Source organism: Fusarium phalaenopsidis (assembly GCF_050370095.1).
Source record: "Fusarium phalaenopsidis strain FUZ10S chromosome Unknown contig_32328, whole genome shotgun sequence".
Lineage (NCBI taxonomy): Eukaryota > Fungi > Ascomycota > Sordariomycetes > Hypocreales > Nectriaceae > Fusarium > Fusarium phalaenopsidis.
Window position 1 is genome coordinate 638,041 of NW_028145393.1, and position 24,230 is coordinate 662,270.

A 24,230-nucleotide genomic window follows, 5' to 3' on the forward strand; every position below is an offset into this window, starting at 1 on the left:
TACACAGGGCTGTTTTGTCGCGCCTTTTGGAGTCGCCGTCACGACAGCCTCATCAAGATCTGATATTCAACATGAGTGTCAGCAGCATGGAGACTTGTGTTGAGACAGCCCTCGAGTCGATTGGCATCATCTCCCAGGCCACCCATCAGCAGTATCTGTTACCAATATGGTGGTATTCAGTCTACTTTAGTAGGATGACCTGCCCTAGAAATTTCTCATGTGAAGGATTCATTCTAATACTTGGCAGCTTTTACTGCTGCTCTGGCCATCTATGGCAGCATTCTAGTTATAAATAGAGGCGATATCCAAGCTCATCGATTCGCCCCTGCGGACCTTGTACAAGCCTTGCAGACAGCACTCCAAGTCTTGGAGCAGCTAGGTGGCGAAACGCATCAGGCATTGCGGTGCAAGAAGATTGTGCATCGTTTACTTCAAGTTGCTCAAGCGTTGTACGTCCCAGTCACAAACTCCCAAGAGCGAGAGACTGGGATATGTGAAAGTGAGCAAGTCCAGTTGGTCTCCCCGAATGCGAATTTGGAACAACTCAACGGGGATTTCATAAGGGGGCTCGATTCAGACATGATGCTGGATCTGAGCAACTTTGCAGATGGCTTGGGGTCCCTGATACCAGACATGTTTCCCTTGTAACAAAGTGTGGTTCTCTTTCCATCAAAAGAATTGATGCTTGCTTTAGTGCTCAGCAATAGCACTTTATGCAACCCAGCCGCCGTCCACGCTATACACGGAACCAGTAACGAAACTCGCTTCATCGCCTATCATACGTCAGAACCACTTGAAAAGGCAACAAAAAATGTGATGCATACTGAGAAGAAACTCAATCACATTCGCAACCTCTGATGGGTCGGCCTTTCGATCCAGGGCTTGATGAGCTGTAGTTAGACTTGCCCCTATGGACTTTTCCATGTCCTTTACCATGGGTGTATCAATCGTGCCTATTTTCACTAGTTAGCACTAGCACATAATACTCAACTCATCTCTGGTCATCTGCTGGACTCACCAGGAGCGACACAATTCACTCTCACGTTGTTGGACCCCATCTCCTTAGCTGCCGCCTTACTCAAGCCGATGACTGCATGTTTGCTCGCACAGTAAGCTCCCATACCCACCAAGCCCTGGAGACCACCAGCGCTTGTAACGTTGACCTAGTTGGGCGATGATTAGACGGACAACAACGAACGGGCGAGTTGCGTGGGCTTACCAATGACCCTCCAGCGCCCATCTTGGACAAAGCAGCCCTGGTGCAATTGAAAGCCCCAGTAGCATTGATTCTCATAACCTGATCCCAAATGTCATCCGTCTCATCAACGATGTATCTATGCGGGCCGCAGAAACCCGCAACATTCACGCACCCGTCGAGCCCACCAAACCGCTTGACCGTTTCCTGGATCCAGGCATTGACGGCGCTGCTGGACCTGACGTCGACGGCAGCAATGAGGTGTCGTTCATTGTCTCCCCCGAGTAAAGAACGAGCCGCTTCTAACCGTGGTAAGCTCAAGTCGGCAAGAGAGAGCAAAGCTCCGCGACGTGCGAGCAGCTTTGCTGTGGCCAAGCCGATGCCGCTCGCTGCACCGGTCATTGCGACCTATCGCCGATGATGAGCCATGAGTAAAATCACAGTCTCGTGTGGGATTATTTACCCTTTTCCCAGCAAGGCTAGCCATCGTGTTCTAGTTTGAGATAAAGAGTGTGAGTAACCTTTGATCCGCAAGCTGGAATGATATTTATAGTTGCATGCATTTGGTTTTTTATGGTATCCCCGGAACAATAGCAGCTCAGCCGGAATTGTTCCCCTGCTATATCGAGCTTTCCGGGGATACCGGAACGGAAGTCCAACATGACTTGCTCTGTTTGGCTGGCTGGGCTGACGAGAACATTTGTCCCCTAGGCCCAAGGCAGGTAGAAAAGACACGATGATCCAAGAGCAATAAAAATCAGTTATAAATATACTCTGCGATAACTATGTGCTTCGCGAGTGCTGAATTAAGCGGCGAATGGTACTGCAACCCTACATACTAGTGCCATTCATGAACCTGGTAGCCATCTCTGTAAATGTTCTAACTTAGTTCATGCGAGGCTGCCATCTTCACCATCGTCGTGCAGCTTGGGGGCATTGTCCTTGGCCGGACCTCGCGGGGACTCGGGGGGAGATAACGGGGGTCGCGGCCTCGACGTACTGAGCCCCGACGAGGAAAATGCTCTCCCGTGACTCTGGCTTTCTGATCAACAAACAATGGTACCCCGGATTCTGCACTCCAGATATTCATCAAGATGGACTCGCAAATACCAGCAGTGATGGAAGATTCCATCAGGGGTGTGAGCCCCCGCGGCACGTCGACCAAGAAGGAGACCAGCATCGAACGGCCCAAGAAGCGTCAAAAAGTCAGCGCAGCTTGCGACCGGTGTAGAAGCAAGAAGACAAAATGTGACGGAGTTCGACCAGGTACAATCATCTCCCCGAGAGTGTTGAATGATTGACTGACCGATGCTTCTCGGAGCCCTTTAGTGTGCAGCCCTTGTCGAAGGCGACAACAGACCTCGACCACCTGCACCTGGGGTTCTCGAAAGATCCGAGGAAGTAACACATCACGGGAATATATGTTGAGACTGGAGCAGAGGCTACAAGAGCTTGAGAATGAACGACGGACATTGCAGACATCAGCCCGGGATGACATGTCTCCAAACGTCTCGGAGGAACGGGTCGATGGCGACAGCGACGACGACGAGCAGAATAACGCCATGCTGGGGTTTATGCAAGATAATAAAGGCCGGAGACTACCGACACATGGCAACTCAAGCGTCAGCAGCTTCATGAGCAACATTAGAAACGTGCTCGATCACCACCTGGCCTCTCGTGGTACCAGTGCTGAACCCAGCCAGACGACCAGCATGGCTCAACCTCAACTAACTACGAGCTCAACTGACCAGCTTGCTCATGTGGACGTGGTTCTGCCTCCCCGCCGAAGAGCTGACCATCTTTTTGACGTCTACTGGAGATGCATTGATCCGTTGTATCCATTCCTCGATCGGGATCAGATGGAATCAATGTACCAACGCTTGTGGGCTGGGGAGAATCTTGGTGAAGACACCAAGATGTTCATCTGCCTCCTCAACGTGGTATTCAGTCTGAGCTGCAACCTGAACTCTCGGATGGAGCCGGAGGAAAGGGGCACAAATGCGGCCGTCTTCTACCGACGCAGTCAAGAGCTCCTGGATTTCCTCGACCTCCAGAATCGCTCAGTCCTGACCGTACAATGCTTTCTCCTATCTGGGCAGTATCTGCAAAGCACGAACAAGTCGCAGCAATGCTGGATGTCGATTGGTCTGGCCATCCGAGTAGCCCAGAGCATCGGCCTGGATTCGGTAGCGACAAGCGCCGAGGCACCCACTGCGACTATCAGGGAGACGATGCGCAAGGTCTGGCACGGCTGCATCCTCATGGATAGAACTCTTTCCATGACATTCGACCGGCCACTGATGATCACCCCTGAGGCGGCGACAGCAGTTCCCATGCCGCTGGTACATAGTTCTGAGGGTCTTTGCAGCTGCCACTCTGTTGCATCCAGCTGTGACGCCACACATGACCGCGATCTGCACTTCTTCACCGAAGCCCTCGAGCTATATGAGCTCATGGGTGAGGCACTGCTCACAGTATATGACGCCTCGACTGTTGAAGAGGCAGCCAAAGTTGACGAGTATGCTGTGTACTTTGGCAGCAAGGCGGGCAAGGTCGTTGGTCAGGTTTGTGAAGTCGACGACAAGCTCCAGCGTTGGCAAAGGCGTCTCCCTATTCATCTTCGCAACGATCCAGATGCCCCCAAGTTGATCATCCACAAGCGCCAGAGCCACATTTTGTTTCTTCGTTTCCACCACACCCGCATTCTACTCTTGCGTCCCATTCTGTCACGGTTCTGCGCTATACAGGACTGCGAACCCGCAGGCTTCTCAGAGACGTTGCCTTGGAAGATTGCTCTTCACTCATCTGTAAGCTGTGTAAGGGCGGCCTTGGAAACTGTCGAGTTCTACGAGTCCAGCATTGGAAGTCGCAGCATCCAAGACTCTGAGGACTTGCTGCCTGCCTGGTGGTATAGTACCTTTTACATCTACAGCGCCGCTACGATCCTTGTCGCTGCGCAATTGCACCCTGCGCTGACGGCTGAAGTTGGTATGAGTAGGATTCTTGATGGGTGCCAGGTCAGCATCAAACTGCTCATATCGTTCCAGAGGTTTGGAGGCCATGCGATGAGATGCGCCACCGCCATCGACTTACTTCTCGAGCACGTCCAAAGAAAACAAACAGGGCGAACACGACAGAAGAAGCAGCGGCAACGAGAGGAGTTAGAGCAAGTCAGGTTCCAAGCAGATAGGGGCAGATTCGACGAGAAATGCGACAATCTGGTGAACCAAGGAGTATCACAGACCAACCCCGCAAAGCAGCCTGTACATGGTTTTGGAACCAGTATAGACTATTTAGGGCACGCCGCTGCTTCGATGAACCCTGGGAATGATGAGTCTTTGGACTTTGATTTGGCCATACATGGTAACGAGCTAGATCATTTGACAATGCTTGATGGGCTAATGGCGATCGATTTTGAGGGCTTCAACTGCAAACTGGATTTTGACGACCTTTCTTGGCTTATTAGCATACCCGCACAACTGTACGAGAACTAGTTATAATAATCACAGCTGGCCTCCATTATTATTGCTGTCAAAGAAAATCTTATAAGTGGCCTCCATGCAAAAATAAGAAGAAGATGCATTGAACGAGAAATGCTCCCGGGTTGGGATAGTGATTGCACTGATTTCAAGACCTAGATTAGCAGTAGCTCAAGCCAGGATTGACCAGCATCAACGCACAGAAGCAGATGCCATCTTCTTCAGACACGAGCAGCATACATCTCATACTCATATATCTAATGGCAGGGAATGACTCGTGACGTGGGCCGCAATTACAGTTGTCCAAGAATTGAGTCATATCCTTAACTGGGACGGAAGAGAAGGTTCAAGTTCTCGGAAACAAATGGTTCCGATGCTTCGGATACTGCTTCTCGCCAGGTGCCTCGGGCTGTAACGGCGTCGGCTGTGTTCCAGCCGGAGAGCGTGTACAGTTTGCCTTAGATGGATGCGTACCTCAAGCATTGCTCAGACAGAGATATATTGCAGGTCACGACCATGCGGACAACCCCAACAGACCAGCTTAGATATCACTACCATCAACTACAACATGTGCGACAGTCACAAACTGAAGTTGCGCATCATCATCAATGGCGCTGGGCTGGGAGGTCTTGGGGCCGCCATCGGGCTCGCACGCAAGGGACACCACGTCATGGTTCTTGAGGCTGCATCCGCTCTATCAGAGGTACGTCTAATACTCATCGCTGGTCAGGGTCCTGGTTAAATGAAAGTGGATTATTAGGTTGGTGCCGGCATTCAGATCCCCCCAAACAGCTCTCGAGTCCTGGAGGCATACGGCCTTGCTTCCAAGTTCATTGAAAAGGTCGTGTGGCCTCGGGGGTTTGCATTCCGCAGATATGCCACCGGAGACATCTTGGGGACCACGCCATTGCATCCTCAACTCTCAGAGACCTACGGGTTCCCATATTGGTTGATTCATCGGGCAGACTTTCAGTCCGCCCTGTTTCATGCCGCCAAGGAAGCTGGCGTCGACGTCAGACTCGCGTCTCCCGTACAGTCCGTTGACATTGACCTACCAAGTATAACACTTCTCAGCGGCGAGACTCTGACGGCGGACCTCGTCGTAGGGGCGGATGGAATTCGATCCAAGACACGGGCTGCGCTTCTAGGTGATAGGAACGTGCAGCCTAACGACGCTGCAAACTGTTCTTACCGTGCCACTGTACCTGCTGGAGCCATGAATGCGGATACCCAAGTCTCGCATCTCATGACGGATGCCAACGCTAATTGTTGGATTGGGCCCGATCAACACATAATGGCCTACCCAATCCGCCAAGGGGCCATGTACAACATGGTTCTCTCACATCCAGGGTGTATCGCTGCAGCCGGGAAATGGAACGAACCCGGGAACCTGCAAGAGATGCAGGAGCATTACAAGGACTTTGACCCTGTTATTCGAAGAGTCGTCAGCAAGGTGACCAGCTGTCTGAACTGGAAGATCGCCGACCTCCCTGAGCTGCCAACCTGGACGAATGGAAAGGTTGTCCTCCTGGGAGATGCAGCCCACGCAATGGTCCCCTTCCTGGCGCAGGGAGCTGCCCAAGCCATTGAGGATGGTGCCTGCCTCTCAGAATGCCTCGACCGCCTCAAGAGTCTCTCGGATCTGCCAGCATACCTTGAAGCTTACGAAAAGATCCGCAAGCCTCGCGCAGAACGCGTTCAGAAGGGAACCAGAGATAGCAGCTTGATCTGGCACATGCGTGACGGCCCAGAACAGGAGGCTCGGGATAAGGCATTCTCCTACATGGACTTGGATACTAGGGACGAACAGTTTGAGGAGGAACTCGAAAAGGCGAACCCTAATAGTCTGAGTGGGAAGAAGTTTCAGCAATGGCTGTTTGGTTATGACGTCTTTTCAGCGACCAATGCTGTACTGGATCAGTTGAGTCCTAACGACCGGAGCAAGATTTAGATTTGGGATAGAATAACTTGACTGCTTCGTTGTTGGAGAGAATCCTGCATTTTCAAGGCCATTGAATCATCCTTACATGGCGATGTTGATCTCAAGATTATGCACTCGAGGGGTGGACAGGACACTGCGTCAGCTATCCGAGTCGAAAAGAAGCTATGTGTAGAGAGTAGGCCGATTGATAAGCTTGGGCCTTGTACAATATGGTGGCCAGAAGGAGAATGAAACAGTAGGGTTCCAAGATAAGGTCATAACATCGTCGGTATAAAGGATGCATATTCTAGAACCTATTACACGTCTTTTTACGGAAATAACTCAATGGGGATATACAATGATTGTGTTTTTTCTTATTTGAAGCCAAAAATGTCTCAACACGGACTGAGCTCGCAAGCTTAGACCCTCTCTATCACAGGATTGCTATAAACAGCAGGGAGCTGATCCAATGGGACACGCCGCATAAACTCCTCAATCGTCAAAGCCTTCACGTCAGGGTACTTCAAGTTCTGAAGGTATGGTCCCACGTAGGTCTGCTCGTTTATCATGTAGTACTGATAGAACCTATTTGCGAGGTCAGCTATGTATTCAGGCATGATAGTCGGCTTTAACCTACATGGCCATGTATTCGTTTGGGTGGCTCGACGGCTGATTTCGTACACCCCACATCTTGTCATAGAGTTGCTTTGCAGAGCCCTTCATCACGACATTAGCCTTGACGCCATAGACCCTCTCATATGCCAGGGCAATGTCATCCATGGACTTGGTGTCTCCGACAACTAAAGTCTGGTTAATACTGAACACATAGAGGATTTAAACATGAGAGCATTTACTCACAGCGCTGGATGCCAACTGCCTCTTTGTCAAGAACGACCTGTGCCGTGAACTCGGCCGCGTTTCCATAAGACGTGGTTTCGAACAGAACGCCCGGTTCGCCCCAATGAGAGAAGGTGTGTGTGCCAGAGTCGTAGATGCCAAAGTAAGGGCTGAAAAGAGTCTCAAGAAAAGCACCAATAAGAACATGAACTCCTTTCACGAAATCCTTGGTGCCCAAGTATGCCTTGACGTGCTTCATTGGATCCTTGGTGAAGAGCTGCCCGAACTCGAGCTTGGTATAATCCAGACACCAGTCGCTTGCCATGTAGCGAGGGACCTTTTCATCCTCGCATGCGTCAATGAGGACCTTCTGGCCTTCGATCATCAGATCGTCGTCTCCTAAGTAGCAGCAGACGACAATGTCGCAGCCCCTGACAAAGTTGGTGACTTGGTCTTGATCGTACGCACCGCCTTCCACAACCTCAACTTGAGAAGAAGAAGAGAGGTTTTGGGCTAGCTTGGATTTGTTTCGACAAAAACCACGGACCGAGACTAATTGGTTGGTATCGAGAAGTTTGGAAGTTAGCAGCTGACCAAACTGGCCAGTGATGCCCGCAACTCCAACAAGGATGGTCATATTGGGTAAAAGAATAGCGCTCAGAGTAGTTGTAGTTTCCGAAGGATAATGGGAATTGTTACTAAGAAGTGAGGACCTTTGGTCCTGAGAGGCAGGCATTTTATCGTATGCCACCGGGGGTGTTCCGGCTTCTACACTCGCATACCTCCGGAAATGCCGGGCCCAGTCTGCATGATAGGCAAGATCCATTCTTCTCCGCATGAATAATCAATTCCACGGCTAGTGTGGCTTATCGGGGGTAGTTAGGAAGCTAAAACTGATCCTTCCCCCCTTCAACAGTGGAACCATAATTGTCGGCCCGGCAATTTCACTGTCCTTGATTGCAAGTTACAGTAATAATCTGACGCGATTTGTTCAATTGGCATGGTTGCAACTGTCCCATCCAGTTTGCAAGTGTAGCCAGACAGACTCAGCTATGGCTGCATCATCCAGGACTCCATCGCGTTCAACCTGTCGTAGAATCATGAGTGGATGGCATGACCACGGCAGTATTAGCTAAAACCATCACGTCTTCCTAATCATGTTCTTTGCTAATGTACCTAATGACCCCCATGGAAACTTCACTGGGGTGAGTCAACGGCCTTCCTCCCATTATCAATCATACACATCTAATCTTAGTTCTTCGAGTAGAAACAGTCATCGATTTCCCCTCTACTGTCAAGCATTGAAGTTGAGCATCAAGTGATCCGAGGTTAAGGCCTATAAATCCTAACTTCTTGTGTAACTAGTCTCACGCACAAGGCCCAGATGAGAAAAGCGCATTAGCCTAGCCAATAACAGGAAGAACCAAATACGACTCGTAGAAAGGACCCGTGTAGATGTAATGCTTTCCCTGGTTAACAGTCCGCTCATGAAACTGCACCACATCCGGCGTAGAGTGTCGGAAGCAATCGTTACCCTGGATCTTGACTCTCAACGTCTCGCCGGAGCGGAACAGTGTCGACGTAGGGAGGATCTCGATGTCGACTGGAACAACTTCATCTGGGCGGAGAAGCAGGCGACGCGTATGGGGGTGCCAGGGCCTATCCGTGGTGCTGCGGTTGATGATGAGTTCTCGGTGGCTCACACGAAGCCAGCCGAGCCCGAGAGGCCCATCGTCGACCATGGAGAAGGCCACAAATGGGGCCACCCTGCCGTCGGAACCAATCTTGTCCAGTTGCACAAACAAGTCCATGTCGTCCCCTTTCTCGGTCGAAACCCAGAGCCTCAGTCGCATGCCTCCAGTCAGCTCCGTGTCCTTGGTGAACTTGTGGGTAAAGTGTGCACAGCTGTCCTGCACCGTGGATTCGTAAGAGACAACTGATGTCTTTTGGGATCCACCCGGCCCGAGCTGCATCGACTCCGAGTCAAGATAGTACTTGGTGTAGTTGGTGCGAGCCAGAGGCCACTCGTTCTCGCCTCGGAACGTTCCCTGCCACGCCCGGTCCCGGACTTCTATCCTCACCCTAGGAAAGCTGTCGATATCGCTCTGTTCTCCCTTCAGATACTTCTTGAAGAAGGCCTCTTGGCGAACGACACTTTCCTCCTCGAAAAAGTAACGCCACTTCTTACGACCATGAATCTCAAGCCACTTGTCCTTGGAGCTGACCCCTGTCCAGCCGTTGAGGCATCCGCGAGTGTGCATGCCATGGTCACCCCAGTCAATGACAGCGTATACAGGAGCCGTGATGTTGGAAAGGGTTTCGTACTTGTCCTTGGAACGGTGGTAGTCGTCGTATAGTGGATGTTCTTCGTGATTCTTGATCCAGTCCTCCACCAAGTTGGGGCCACAACGGCAGGACCACATAGTAAAGTGCATAAACTTGGTCTCTGGGATACCTCCGTGGTGACTATAGTCCCTGTAGAGGTCTGTAAAGCCTTCCCAGGGCATGAAGCAGGCGAGATGTGGGGGCTTGGTTGCAGCGATGCCCCATTGAATGATGGCGAGGTATGAAACTCCCACCATGCCAACCTTGCCATTGGACCAAGACTGTGTGCCCAGCCATTCGATCAAGTCATGGCCGTCCTGGCTTTCCTGCTTGCTAAAGACCTCGAGGTTGCCTTCGGACCCCCAGGATCCACGGCTGTCACCATTGACGACGATGTAGCCCTTCTTGGTCCAAGTAATAGGGTCGACTCCCTCCCAGACTGCATACTTGGAGACCCAGCCATCGGGAACTCCAGCACCAGGAAAAATGGCAAAGGTCTTGGGCCCATGCTTGCCGTAGGGACTCATGGTGAGGATGACGGGAAGCTCGCCCTTTGCACCTTCAGGTCGGAAGATATCGGCATATATCTTGACGCCATCGCGCATGGGGACAGGAACATCCCAGGTAATTTCCATGCCATCCGCAATCTCGTTCTGATTCGTTCGAAGGCCAGGATGTTTTCCTTCCTTGGGATCGAGGCCCTTTCTCCAATAAAAGGGCTGAACGCCCAACGAGTTGAGATTGTTGATGTCTTTGATAGCTTCGGACATGATGAAGGTGAACAATTTGCTTTTTGTTTTGACTGTAAAGAATCTTTGAGATGAAATGTATAATGAATAGAAGCTTGGGATTCACTCGAAATGTCTTATACTTGGCCACGGCCAGCACTTCTCCTTCGGATCGGTACTCTTCGGCCGACACTTTGGCTGCAAATGTTGAGCCTCTTCTCGATGAAACTCCATGACACTTGGATCGGAAGCAAACCCTCGGACGGCTGACTATACTACGGCTCGAGTATTGTGAGCCTATCGGATCATCAATACACCCATTGGCAGCTCTAACATGCCCGCTAAAGTTCTGAAATGCTCGGCATGATACCTACCCCCTATCTCCCCGCCGCTCCGTGGGTGGAGACTGCCCCACCATCGATGACCGGATCACAGCCGGATCTGATCCGACCCCATGGGGAAAACAAGATGTGACGCTATTGGGGTTATGGGATGTTATGGTAGTGATCATTGATAGAGATAAAAAGATGCTCGGGACAATTTAGGCAGCCAAAATCCCCAATATCTAGTACAAGTCTATCAACTTGTTCGATATTCCCATCTCGTTGATAAATCTACGACCATGACTGGTGCATCAACAGTTGAAATCTCTCAGGATAACGTGGGAGTTTTCCACGTCCCCCATGTCCCTGATGAAACAATCAAGACTGCCAACGAGCTGCTTCAAGCAAACCATGAACAACACCACGTCTTTTTCAACGACCGAGGATTTCACAACCATATCACCCATTACATCCTCACGCAAGCTGCCTTGGGAGCTACGCCTACGCAGATGCATCGAGCCTACACTCAGGAGAAGTCACTTCAGCGGCCGCAGCATCCTCTAGAGGAGAAAGTGGTCAACAGGCTTGGAGATGAAGATTATTTCCTCACTTGTTTGTCTCGTCCCGAGAATTATCACAACTTCTTGCGATTTTTTGAGCGTCGAATTGCTCAGCATGGGATCGGCCCTGTTGTTCATGAATATCTCTTCTCGCGCTCGCGGATCGCTGAAGAGCTGCTCTCGCGAATGTTTGCAAGTACGTACTCCCGATTGTCCATGGATTGAATGGTTTTAGCTAATCTTGAATACCGTAGGCTTCTTACATCCCGTGATTCACTTCGGCTTCGGGCTCGAGTTTAATCAGCCAGCCATCATTGCAGAAGGTCTTGCCCAAAGTGCCGTCCACCAGCCTGAAGTTGGAAAGTTCTTTAAAGGTATCCAACGGGCCGATGAATATGTGAAGAACAAGCCAAGCCGACCCATGATAAATCTCATTCGAGAGATAGAACATAACGATGCAATCCGCTCGGCTGCTTGTTGGGGAGATGGGAGCTGGATTGACGACAACCCACTTGCCAATGCTCCAGAGGATCTGTGGAAGATTGCCTCACAGTGGCGAGTCCCTACACAGGAACTGAAGCTCAAGACGGCTGAGATGATCAATGTTTGTACCTTTTACACGGCTGCTGCTCAACGACCAGAGAAGCAGCACAAACTTGACTTCTTCCTCATCCACAACGTTAACTGCTCCATCTTCTTTTCGGCACTCGTGGAGAAAGACTGGATGTCTCTTGAAGACAAAGCTCGACTGCTGGAGTGGAAAGGCCGCTTTGACGTTGTCGCCTACGCCGCTAGAGGCAGCCCCCGGCTACACATCAACGAGGTTGTCAACTATCGACCCAAGAAACCAGAGATGGACTGGGAACAACTGTTTAAGCGTGTCAATGCTTCTCTAGACGACTCCCATGTAACCAAGCTTATCCGGGCCCTGGCCAACGGCGAAAGGGTATCCCGGGAATATGAGGAGAGAGCGGACTTTCCAATGAAACAGAGCATGTTTCTCAAGACAGCACACATCGCTCTAGATTCGACTGAGGAGGCATCGTATGCGGACAGATGGGTCAAAGGTGCTGGGTTTGAGCAGCAATGGGCCAAGTTTGGGGACAGAGCTTGTAGCAGTACTGCCTGACATTCCGTCGTTGGGTGGTCTAGCATAAGCAAATTGGTATTTCTTTGAACCGATTTTGTTGTATGTGATTACAACCGGCTTCTGCCTCTTTTAAGTGACTTCCTTGCCGCTTCTTTCACGCAGCAGAATAATATTAGGACACTTATCGATAAGGGTAGGCGCGGTAGCCAGCCCATTTTCAGTATGAAGAGATATATAGGAGGTGATACCTAAGTAATGGAAGGTCCTGCTGATATGATAACATGTCCGGAATCCAGAATAGTCATATTCCTGGTCCCAAAACCTGAGCCTGAGGGATCACTCGTTGAAAAATGTATTTTCTGCATAGGAATAAAAACTTCAATCTCATTTCAACTATTTCCATCTCCGCAGACATGGCAATACCCTAGAGCGCACTCTTGGCCAACGTGTTGGTCAACACCTGGGGGTCCTTGGTCTCATTAACGCAAGGTCGTCTAGATCGAGATGCTTGGGACTCACCAAGTACAGCGTCAGTCGCTCAATAACATGCCTGCCACTCACTTCTTTCAGGTGAAAGTGGGCAGCACTCTTGTCCTGAATGACAGATCCGTCGGGGCAAGTCATTTCATAGTTTGTCAGAATGATCAGCTCTCGTCCGGCTGGATCGTATGTGTAAGCCTTTAAAGGCTGGTGCTTCAGTCCTGGAAAGGATTTCCAAAAGTTGGTGATGTGTTTCTCGGTGGCTTTCTATTCAGTAACCTTATGACAGCGGAGTGGAAGACAGAAGCGAAACATACCAGCATGGCCTTTGAATACATGGCCAAACGCCCGAAACTCCCCATCCGGAGCAAACGTCTCACTCCAAGCTTTGCCCTCCTCTGGCGTAGTACCGTCGAGAAGTTGATAAAAGTCATCAAAGAACTCTCGCTCCGAGGCCGTGATGTGGCTCGGCCAAGCAATAGCGGATTGGCTTCGGGACATGGTGTAGGAAGTTGCAGGTTAAGTAATTAGATTAGAGAATACCTGAAAAGATTAATAGTAGGGGAGCAAAGACAGAGAATGGGCCGCTCGCTACTCAAGGAGATATACTCGCAGTGTACAACGTGTCTTGGCACATGGTCAAGACTCCCCAGGTTCACGCCGGATCTGGAGCCGAGATTGTGGAAGTACAGTAACCCCACGGGGCCCCGGATTTTCTCCAGAATGTCGGATCAGGACCTTCACTATCTTCCGGGGACTTAACGGTATTGAAGGGGGGTGGGATACTTGCCCCAGCCATGGGTTCCACAAGATCCGGAGAGCTCTTCCGCTTGTGGAAGTGCCCATGAGCCTGGCTGCGAGATTAAACATCGGAAAAATACGGAGTGAGTCAAGTTACGGACCTGCGGAGAACGTAGTATCTGTTTCAGGCTGGTGGATGCGTTGGGCTAGACAGCTGTCCTATCTCCCCCCGCTCGGCCTTGTCCGCGTCCGAGGTGCTTGTGAAGGACTTCATCATAATATATTAGTTGCGGCGAACTTGGCGCATCTAACAGCATGTAAATCGGTAAACAACTTCGCATTACCTGGCAGGTTATCATTCATCATCCATCAAATGGCCAATCCATCACCCATCCCTGTTGCAATCATCGGCGGCGGCCCTGTAGGGCTCACTGCGTCCATGCTTCTATCTCTCAGAGGCATCCCACATGTACTCTTTGAGCGACATCCAGGGACATCAATCCATCCCAAGGCCTGCGGCATAAACCAGCGCACCAACGAAGTCTTTCGCATTTTGGGTATCGAGCAAGATGTCTACGCCGCTTGTGCCCCCCCAGAAATCAGTGGACGCTTGGCCTGGTACACCAACCTTGGGCCAGACGGGAGGGAGATCTTCTCTCGCGAGGCTTGGGGTCAGGGGCAATATGCAGAAGAGTATGCATCGCACAGCCCCAGCCAATTCCGGATGCTCCCTCAGATCCGTCTTGAACCAATCCTCAAGCGTCGGGCCATCGAGCTCAATCCGGATGGTATCAAGCACAGGACTGAGGTGATGTCCTTGAGAGAGAAAGACAATGGCACTGTCGTTCTTAAGATCCATGATCTCGAAAAGGATGAACAAGATGAGATAGTGGCCCGCTTCGTCATCTGCGCAGATGGAGGTCGCAGCTTCACAGAGAAACTTGGTGTCGAGTGGACTGGCCAGAAGGACATCTTCAACATGGTGACGGCACATTTCCGGTCGCCTCTTCGGTCACGTCACCCAGATGCGAGAAACTTCATCACATGGTTCACAGATCCAAAAAGTGAAGGAAGTGTCAAGTCGGGCGCAATTTACCAGCTTGGGCCATGGCCAACCCCTGACGACGGGTCAGAGGAATGGGTTTTCCTGTGCAATCTATCAAGCAGCGATCCAACCTCTTTCACTGAAAAGGCTATGGAAGAAAGGATTCGCAATGCCCTCAAAATCCCCGGCATTCGCATTGACATCATCACACTCAGTCACTGGAATGTGAACGCTATCAACGCCTCCAAGTACCGGGTCGGCCGTGTCTTCTTGGTAGGCGACGCCGCGCACAGGATCCCTCCGTGGGGCGCTCTCGGGATGAACACTGGTATCCAAGACGTCCAGAATCTAGTCTGGAAGCTTGAGCTAGCACTCACCGATGAGAAGTATGATAGCCTGCTCGACAGCTACGATAGAGAGCGTCGACCCATCGGCGAGCGAGTCGGTCTCACCAGTCTCAAGAACCTTCGTATGCACCGCGAAGTCATGGACACGGCACTGGGAATCAGTGATTCCAAGTCACTGGCGGAAAATGAAGCTGCCCTGGAGATTTTGTTCGACCCAACGCATCCAGAGAATGCAAGCAAGCGGCAAGCAGTCAAGAACGCTGCCAAGGTCCTGGACACAGAATTCAAAGCATCCGGTTCAGAGGTTGGTTGGTTCTATCCTTCCGCTGATATTGACGATGAGGGTGGGACACGTCACGGCGGGCAACTCTTGGAGGATGGAACGTATGAACAGACAGTCTATCATCCGTCCACCATTCCGGGACACCACCTACCACATTGTTGGGTAGAAAAGCAAGGCAAGAGGGTAGCGATCCGCGATCTCGTGCCCTTGAGTAAGATGCTGCTTCTTGTACAGACCCCCGGATGGGATGTGTTTGAGAATAGCCTCGTACAAGTGGAGATGATAGGATCAGCTGGCTGGAAGGACGTCTTTGGTGACTGGCAGAGACAGTGTGGTCTTGACAAGCACGTAGCTGTCCTGGTTCGGCCTGATGGTATCGTCGCATGGCGTGGGGCGAAAATGAGTGACTTGCTAGAAGTGTGGCCAACGTTGCTGGATAGGGTGTTGTATGTAGGTCACTGATGGCCTCTTTGTGGATGACAATGATTCTCATCTCTTGTGCAATACTGAATGAAGAGTTGAAGACACAAAGAATATATAGACAGAGAATGGTACAATATCACGCTTATCATGGATAAATGACTGGCAATCCAAGATATTACCCTTCAGCTGGAAGGTACATTCTACAGATGGCGTAGCTATTTGTCTTCTGCTCATCAACGGTATGTTTAGAGAGGGCATTGAGTCACAACAGCAGAAGACGCATTTACCAATACATACCGGCATCAAACTCAACACCGTAGGCCACGGCAATCATACCTACCCTAGCTGTAGGCCTTGAAAAAGAGGTGTTGTATTTATTCAACTTGACCTTAATAAACCACCACCTATTAGAATATCACTTCATATTAAACACCCTACTTTCCTTGCCCCACAGGTCATTTGGCGCGGGGGGGATAACAGCCTCAGTCTTGGCCAAACGCCCATCAGACGACAGGAATCTAGTTGTTTGGGGGACCACATGGTCTGAACCCTGGATCCTTGCGGCCAGAAACTCAGACGAGACCATCTGGCGTGTGGCAACAGAAAAGAATCTGGATTCATCTCATGATACGTCCGTGATTGCTAAGACTTTCACGCCTCTACATATTCTCCTCACTATCAGTCTGAAAGTAGGAGCGCCACGAGCGGCTGAGCTGGCATGGCATTCCTGAGCAGTTGTCATAATATTTCTCAATGTGCACGAGGTTAGTAAACCATGAACTCTTACTCGACGCCACAGAGTTCCGCACATTCCATCCGACATATATGGCGGCAATTTCCTTCCGGCTGACGAATTTGAGATGGAATGCCACTGATTGGTATCTAGCTGTGGCATCCTAGTCGTAAGCCTTCAGCCCGTTGCCTGCAAGCCACCGAAGGCCGACCAGAGTTACTATTGTACAACAGGAGGTGCAACTGTTCTATTTAATTGCCATTCATGCCGCTCCTTCATAGTTGGATTCCTGGTCACCATCACAATACACAGTTAACGTTCTGCAACCTGCACTCATCGTCCAAAATGAGCCCCCCTATGCCTGTCGCTCCCAGCGTCTCAATTGAGATCCCACAGAACTTTGCATTCGGACCAACTGTCCTCGACCCCATCGAGCAACCCATCGAAAACGGCACCGATGGCACCAATGGTGACGGCAAGGAACATACCCACCTAGTCACTGGCGCTGTAGCCGAGCCAGTGACATCGTTGGATGTTTTGGCCAACTTCAAAGGAACCTTTCGAGGGTTCGGTTTCAACACCATCTTTCGGCCCAACAGCAAGGCCACTCCGACTCCGTTGCCAGTGGAGTCGACAGATGCCAACGATGACAATGTGCTGCAACTCAATCTCACAAGTGAGACCATGACGTTTGGAAATGAACTTGGCAACGTTCCCAATCGCGGCCTGGGCCAACAAGCAGACATCATGCTCAACGGTGTGCCATACACTCAGACCATCCTTGACGCCATGCCCTCGGATGTCCTCTCACCTTGCAAGCCGCCCGTCATTCATTTTGAGCCTGGCCTGTGGATGCGAGTTCCCGAGAGCGCCACCATGCCTAATCTCGCTGCCTCTTTCACTAGAATGGCATCCATCCCTCACGGCACCACCATCAACGCCCAGTGTTTCGGGCCAGCCACGACTCACAAGGGTCCACCTGTGATTCCTTCTGTGGGAATTACACCCGTTTTTCTTCCTACTGGACAAGATCAAACCTTTGCCAGTCAAACCGCTTCAGACCAAGTGTCTCGTCGCCTCCCGCAGGACCTTACCCCTTTCATGAAAGATGGAACCATCACTCAGGAAATCCTTAACGACCCAAACACTGTTTTGAGGAACGCAAACAAGGGAAAGAATATTGTAGAGCACACCACCTTTACCGTCACCACGGCGTCTGAACCTCCTAACCTTGGTGGAGGGACCAGCAACATTGGCTTCAACATCGGCGCCGACGATGGAAAGGTTTTTCCTGCCACCCCTAAGGAGAGAAGTGGGAATGCGAACGCGACCAAGATGACTGCTCAGTACTGGATCTCCAAGGTGCGCGCAAAGATCCGTCTTCTACCATGTATGGAAAAGGGCGATTTAGTCTCCCCCGTTTCCAACGGCCCCAGGGATATTGTTCCCCAGTTCGTTATAGACCGACACCATGTCGTCACGGCTCCCAAGACTATCACTGTCGAGTACACGCAGATCCAGTACTCCCAGTTTGTGGCTCTTGACTTTAATGGACTTGGCTGGCCTCATGTCAGCGTCGCTACTCTTGCACCGACCAAGCACTTCAACGGTCCCAAGCTCAAGCATGTCGTCGTGAGGGAGGAGATTTACTAATTCGCCATGGACGGGACGGCCATGATGGAGGCAGTGTGCCACAGACAAGACTGGGATCTGAGCTTGGCAATGCGAGAATGCAGGGGTTGATTCGAAGCTAATACTTAGTCCAATTCTTGAATTCAACTGACAATTTCATATGTGTTATAACAAGATGGTCTCCATTTTCGTCGCCTCTCCCTTCTTCCTTGGTTGAACTGACTCCTTCGCGACCTATCATCCCGCTAACCATGACACCTGCTTATCACCTGACTTCGTGATCCTTGACAAATGCATCCGTGCCATGTGCTATGATTATTAAACCCCTTTGAGGACGAAGGCCGACGACCATTCCGTAGAGGGTTAGTGCTGACGATTTTTGCTTTCATCCTTGAGATTCGCGGCATCTCAACAACCTCTTCTTTCTCAATCATTCTTATCCTTTTGCTCCCAGAATAGAGAGTTACAATGAGCAGCACATTGTAGCTATTCTTTGATGCCCATTAATCTCACCACCATCTTCAAACGCAAGAATAATCATGGCCTCCAACATCTACGCACCCCTAAGCGACGACCCGACAAGCATTCGAATTGTCCGTCTTGCACCATCAAAAACCTCCGATCAAATCTCTGTCACTGCCCAGCTGATTGAAACGAGCTGGGATGAGCGCAGCTATGAAGCCCTCAGCTATTGCTGGGGAAGGCACTACAAGACGAAGACGATTCTCTTGAATGGGCAGCAGGTCAAAGTGACAGCAGACCTGCATGATGCGTTGGAGCAATTTTGTCTCGAGGATGAGCCCAGGTCTCTTTGGGTTAGCTTCCTTCTGGCTGCACTGACCGATGGCTAATGTTTGAGTGTCAAGATCGATGCAATATGCATCAACCAGCATGATCCTGACGAGAAGAGTGTTCAAGTGCAAAGGATGCAGGATATTTACCGTAATGCCAAACAAGTTCTGGTTTGGATAGGCAAAGAAAAGGATCACACTGGTTTGGCGTTTGAACAGATCCAACGACTTCTGGTTTGTCACGATCCTGACGCCGAGAAAGAAATTTGGAGCGAACCAGGGGAATGGATTGCGTGTCTCAACGAGATGATCAAAAGACCGGTAAGGAGATGAAACCGATTTGATTAAACTATGCTCATGACTTTCAACAGTACTGGTCTCGAGCGTGGACAGTCCAAGAAGTCGTCCTTGCTGGGAATGCGATCCTTTGCTGCGGCTCTTATACTATTCCCTTCTTCGACTTTGCACACCTCTTGGTCCGACAAACAACCCGACACTGGCTCCAAGTCAATTACGCCTTGGCAAGCTACCTCGAGCAGGTATTTGAGATGCGAAACTCGTCGTATCAAGACCCACTAATAGGTCTCTTTGGACTCGCATACAAACTTCGCCTTCGCCAGTGCACTGTTCCCTATGACAGGATTTACGCCTTCCTAGGGTTGATAAAGTCCGAGAAGCTAGAAGAGCTACCAATCGATTACAAAATGAATCGTGATAAGCTATGGATGGCCTTTGCGAAAGCAACCATGGCCAAGTACAAGACACTTCTCCCACTGGCTCTTGCTGAGAGCAGGTACACGGAAGCCCGTTGGTGCTACGATTGGGACACTGAATTTTTCGAACCAAATCATTCCGTGCACGGCATAGTTCCCTTTTGGACAGGGGGCCTAGATAGTCCTGACTTTTATCCGTTGCAACGAGCCCGTCACTCGGCATCTGACGGGCTTGAAGCGCGGATACGAGTCGACCTTGAGGCACCATCCGTCATCTCGGCTCAAGGCTTTACCGTCAGCAAGGTTGTCAAGGTCGGTACATGCGTGAACTCGTGGTTCATTAGCTTTGGGCGACCGAATTACGTCGAGCTATTCGAGGAGTGGGAGTCAGTCGTCGGAGGTCCGTGGAAAGATCCAGAGATGTCGAAGAGATTTGCGCAGACAATCACGGGAGGCGCTTGGGAGACCGAACCAGCTGATTGGAGGTTTTGGAATACCAAGAATTACTCGGAAAAGGTGTGGACGTGGTCTTGGTGGAGTCATTTCACATCAGAAGATGAATCCTTCACCGGCTACAACATGAGTCGTCACACGGAACCTGAACCTACAGAGCTTCACGCGCAATACTGCCGCATCCGTGACGATGCTTGCGAGGAACGCAGAATCTTTTTGCTCGAGAACGGCGATTTCGGTCTCGGACACGAGAACACCCAAGTTGGTGATCTAGTTGTGGTTCTTCTCGGTAGCCAAGTTCCTTTCGTGTTGCATAAAAGAGATCACGGTGGTATTCGATGGCTGGCAGACGTAGAAAACAAATGGGACCTTTACAAGTCGACGTGGGGGGTCGTTGGGCAGGCTTATGTGCACAGTCTAATGAAGTACGATGGTGACCTAGAGCAGGATATAAAGGATGAGAAGGTTGTTTTGGAGGAGTATCTACTTGATTAGATTGCACAAGTAAGGTTATAGGGATTTCGAACACTAGCTGTGAGAATATCATGAGCCCAATAGTCATTATCAACACAAAGAAGTTTACAGGCCCAGCTCCAAACAGGATATTCTTGGGTCTGTAGGCTATATCAGAGTCACTTGCTTCTTTTGCGACAATTCCAACAGTGGTTCCAGTTCCCAAACATCTTCCCCGTCCTCACAACTGCCATCAAAGAGACCGATGCGTCGGAACACAGTGTTAGTCTCGTCAACAGGGGTGAGAACGAGGAAACAAGCAGCGGTATGTTCCTCTGTGATGCCTTCTTCGGGGTCAAATGAACTCGAGGTACTTCTGCCAAAGATGAGACAGAATGCTGGAGAACCAGGCGGGATGTTTGTCGGACCCGGATTGTCGAGCATGTAATCCGGACGAAAGGTCGAGAACGTTTCGCCGACTCGAAGCTTATAGCGACGGCCTCCCTGGCCGCTGACAGGATCAGGGCTCTCATCTCCTGTTGTCGAATAATCCTCAACACCATCCAATGATTTCTGACCGTACTCAAGCGTGGCTTGGACCAAAGGTCCTGACAAGGTCACAACCGCCTCTGTTGCCTCGCCCATGAGCGGCTCGCCGTTGTACGACACGCTCACCCCCAAAAATTCGACATTCTCAACCGACACCTCCCAGCAAGAAACGTTCCCGGACACAGACGCCCACGACCACGAAGGCAAAGAGCTGCTATCAGGCTTCGGCTTCGGGTCCTCCGCAAGGGACCAGAAGAACGAGTTTTCCAGTTGCTGCTCCCACATGCCACAAGCATACTGTCCCAGTTCATCGTTCCCTTCACCGAAAGCCTTGGCAATTCCTGCTAGGGCGGGTAGCTTGTCGGTGCCGAACGTCAGCTCTCTCTTTGAATACTCCTTGACAATCTGATTCCACGATTTGGACTCGACAGACTGTTTCTTTTGTGTCGATCCAGGCATTTCTAGTATGCCAGAATGCACATACCACCCGCACTCACACTCCATGGCGTTGTTGCATTCCCATATCATCTCGTGTCTTGTGAAGTGGAGGGTCCGTTTGGAGAGTAATTGCTCTTGATACGTCCAGCCGCGTGAAAGCAATGGCCACTCTCGTTCTGCATCCACAAACTCGTCGCTTTCGAACCAGTCATACTCCATATCTTGCCACGTGAAATGCGGAGGACTGCGACGCAAGAAGATGGGTGTCTCATCGATGTCATCAACATCGACTTGGGTATGATCCTTGCCATCGCGACGGCTAAAGAGGCCCTCCCCTGCCATGGTAGCGGCGACGGTGAGCTCAGCATTAGAATAAATAGATGCCATGGTTGCTGCTTCACGCCGCCAATCCTCCCGATCGTCTTGGATGATGCACATGCAATCTATCCAAACATGCATGATACCAAGTTTTCGAAGCAGGTAGATCACATCCTGCATCATTGGAGGGAATTTTTCAAGTGGGAACCCACTAGAAAGCCTTTCGGAGTGATTGCTGTGCATCAACCTAACTTTGAGTGTCTCCTCTGTCCAGCGGTGGCTGAGCGCGACGTAGGTTGTTTCCTTGGGGGGATTGTCGATCAACTTGATCACTTCTGTGTTTTCGTCCCCAAGAAACAGGAGTCTGGTGGGACAAAAGGACACCTCGTTGGGGCGGCAATCGTCATGGTGTTGACGACATGAGGTTAACCAAGCAGCTGCTTGGTCGAGGCACTTGTCGTCTCCGGTGCTGCCAGCAACTCTGAACCCATGGCGAATACATGGATGAAATGAGTTGACGCTAGGATCTCGTTCTAGCAGAGCGGTGTCGGTCTTGGGGAGTGCATTGAGTTCAAACTTCAAACTGGCCTCCACCAATTCCAGATAAGGCTCCCTCATCCCTGGCTGTCCCGGCCACCATCTTGCTGTTGAAAAGTCGGTCCCGTACGAGTCGAATGTTGACATGATGCTTTTACACCTCCGGCACCCACGGTTGGCTGATTTACCAAGGTCATCGCGCGAAAATTCGTGATAGTCAGACTCTGCGAAAAGAAAGTCTGGAGAGCTATCCACGTCGAGTTTGAGCGATCCGACGCCGGGCTCCAGTTTGAAGAGGCAGACTCCGCATCTTTGCTTGCTAGAGAACAGAGATTTCAGTCTGTCAAACATTGTGCTCTGATCTGGTTGCTCGGTGGTTAGGTTGTTAGAGGTAGAGGACGTCCCATCGCGTTGGGTAGCAGGTCAGCACGGAGACGGACTTTATTTTGGCCGCTCTAGACTCTTCAACAAGAGTGAGATAACGTACATGATAAGCGAGCGACGCGGACAAGCGAGCGACGCATTTTACCCTACAGTGGGATTTATACCAAATTTAAAATAACTTAAAAAAATCCTAGAAAATCTAGCTTAACTTTCAATTAATTAATAACTTAGAATTAGGCTAATTCAGCTATAAGGAACTTATTATAATTTTATAAAAATTTTAAAAAAAATCTCTTATAAGGTAGTTTAGAAAAAAGTCTATTTGCACTATATAAATAGCTTTTTCTATATAAAGGAGTTTTTTAAAAAATCCTAAAAAACTATACATAGTTTTTTTAAGAGTTAGGTTTATAAAAATGCTTTTTTTGGGCTTATACCTATTTTATTGCGGTTTTTATTAAGCTTTAAAATTTACAGTTTTGGTGCACAGTATAGGTGCATCGCTCGCTTGTCCGCGTCGCTCGCTTATCATGTACGTTACCCTATATCTACGGCCAACACATTGGGTTTCCTCTGCTCACAACGAGTTATGAGCAACCATCAGGCGTCCTGAGGCCCGTTTCTATAGCCCCTTCACTTGGCGATTGTCTCTTCGGTATGCTTTAAGCTCTTGCTCTAATCAAGGGAATTCAGTAAAAGAGTTTGTCAGACAAACATCGATCTTTCGGGAAGTGTACGGCATAAACGCCTGATTCCTTCTATATTGACACAAATGGCGCGTGCTGAGCTGCACTATTAGGTTACATATTTCAATCACTCATTTAACAAGTAACTAGTAAACAATCGTGTGGCAAGTCTACAGCGGGCTAGCAAACCTCCGGCCCATGGCCTACATCCTCCCTGCTTCAACCCTGGAACTCGCACAGATCCTATAAAAGGGTGTTAGGCGCTAAAAGTTTCGAGTTTGCCGATTTTCTGGGGATTTCAGCGTCTGCAGATCTCTCTTTACCACGAGATCAGCTGCATTTACTAGATTTAACATCGGCGGAGTTGGTGCTGGCAGCAGCGGCAGATTATAGATGCTGCTGTCCGCCGTGGCGCACGGAAGATCGACGATTATAACGCCCTAGACCCGGCAACAGTCCAGGTAGCACTCGTCATTGCCCATGTCACATTCTTTCTGGAGAACACGTCCGTCCTAACCGGCTTGGTATTACAGAGTAGAAACACCTCTAGAAGGAACGCCGAGTAGATGGATAGGACTAGTTCTCGTATTACACTACAGTTTATGTGACGTAGCCTATATCACGATCGTCACCCAGAACCAAGCGGCATGCATGGTCAATGGGATAGGAATTGGCATTGGTGCTGATGGATCAACATGGAATTCATCGATCGCCGAAGCTCTTCAGGTCGTCGGCGATACGCTGGTCGATCACGATGAGTGCTTGC

General features: G+C 50.3%; 10 protein-coding genes across 10 annotated transcripts; 5 read left to right on the top strand and 5 right to left on the bottom strand.

Annotated features, from left to right (window-relative positions):
* Nucleotides 1-711: 711 nt before the first annotated feature.
* Nucleotides 712-1,597, bottom strand: LRP88_12901 (SDR family NAD(P)-dependent oxidoreductase; the record flags this gene model as incomplete). The annotated part of the gene is made up of 4 exons (XM_083249286.1): nt 712-773; nt 825-953; nt 1,019-1,163; nt 1,220-1,597. The coding sequence occupies 4 exons, from the start codon at nt 1,595-1,597 to the stop codon at nt 712-714; spliced, it is 714 nt and encodes a 237-aa protein (XP_083095088.1).
* A 692-nt stretch (nt 1,598-2,289) lies between these two features.
* On the top strand, nt 2,290-6,625 carry LRP88_12902 (uncharacterized protein; the record flags this gene model as incomplete). Its single annotated transcript, XM_083249287.1, has 4 exons — nt 2,290-2,400; nt 2,554-4,183; nt 5,220-5,377; nt 5,435-6,625. 4 exons carry the CDS (start codon nt 2,290-2,292, stop codon nt 6,623-6,625), a joined length of 3,090 nt encoding a protein of 1,029 aa, XP_083095089.1.
* A 389-nt stretch (nt 6,626-7,014) lies between these two features.
* LRP88_12903 (uncharacterized protein) lies at nt 7,015-8,069 on the bottom strand (the record flags this gene model as incomplete). Its single annotated transcript, XM_083249288.1, has 3 exons — nt 7,015-7,180; nt 7,233-7,395; nt 7,454-8,069. 3 exons carry the CDS (start codon nt 8,067-8,069, stop codon nt 7,015-7,017), a joined length of 945 nt encoding a protein of 314 aa, XP_083095090.1.
* A 766-nt stretch (nt 8,070-8,835) lies between these two features.
* LRP88_12904 (CocE/NonD family hydrolase) lies at nt 8,836-10,527 on the bottom strand (the record flags this gene model as incomplete). Its single annotated transcript, XM_083249289.1, has 1 exon — nt 8,836-10,527. One exon carries the CDS (start codon nt 10,525-10,527, stop codon nt 8,836-8,838), a length of 1,692 nt encoding a protein of 563 aa, XP_083095091.1.
* Nucleotides 10,528-11,107: 580 nt separating this feature from the next.
* LRP88_12905 (questin oxidase family protein) lies at nt 11,108-12,497 on the top strand (the record flags this gene model as incomplete). Its single annotated transcript, XM_083249290.1, has 2 exons — nt 11,108-11,564; nt 11,623-12,497. 2 exons carry the CDS (start codon nt 11,108-11,110, stop codon nt 12,495-12,497), a joined length of 1,332 nt encoding a protein of 443 aa, XP_083095092.1.
* A 385-nt stretch (nt 12,498-12,882) lies between these two features.
* On the bottom strand, nt 12,883-13,439 carry LRP88_12906 (uncharacterized protein; the record flags this gene model as incomplete). The annotated part of the gene is made up of 3 exons (XM_083249291.1): nt 12,883-12,972; nt 13,020-13,201; nt 13,256-13,439. 3 exons carry the CDS (start codon nt 13,437-13,439, stop codon nt 12,883-12,885), a joined length of 456 nt encoding a protein of 151 aa, XP_083095093.1.
* A 613-nt stretch (nt 13,440-14,052) lies between these two features.
* On the top strand, nt 14,053-15,816 carry LRP88_12907 (uncharacterized protein; the record flags this gene model as incomplete). The annotated part of the gene is made up of 1 exon (XM_083249292.1): nt 14,053-15,816. One exon carries the CDS (start codon nt 14,053-14,055, stop codon nt 15,814-15,816), a length of 1,764 nt encoding a protein of 587 aa, XP_083095094.1.
* Nucleotides 15,817-16,855: 1,039 nt separating this feature from the next.
* On the top strand, nt 16,856-18,163 carry LRP88_12908 (uncharacterized protein; the record flags this gene model as incomplete). Its single annotated transcript, XM_083249293.1, has 1 exon — nt 16,856-18,163. The coding sequence occupies one exon, from the start codon at nt 16,856-16,858 to the stop codon at nt 18,161-18,163; it is 1,308 nt and encodes a 435-aa protein (XP_083095095.1).
* A 518-nt stretch (nt 18,164-18,681) lies between these two features.
* LRP88_12909 (HET domain-containing protein) lies at nt 18,682-20,594 on the top strand (the record flags this gene model as incomplete). The annotated part of the gene is made up of 3 exons (XM_083249294.1): nt 18,682-18,957; nt 19,009-19,254; nt 19,305-20,594. The coding sequence occupies 3 exons, from the start codon at nt 18,682-18,684 to the stop codon at nt 20,592-20,594; spliced, it is 1,812 nt and encodes a 603-aa protein (XP_083095096.1).
* A 126-nt stretch (nt 20,595-20,720) lies between these two features.
* Nucleotides 20,721-21,926, bottom strand: LRP88_12910 (uncharacterized protein; the record flags this gene model as incomplete). Its single annotated transcript, XM_083249295.1, has 1 exon — nt 20,721-21,926. The coding sequence occupies one exon, from the start codon at nt 21,924-21,926 to the stop codon at nt 20,721-20,723; it is 1,206 nt and encodes a 401-aa protein (XP_083095097.1).
* Nucleotides 21,927-24,230: the final 2,304 nt, after the last annotated feature.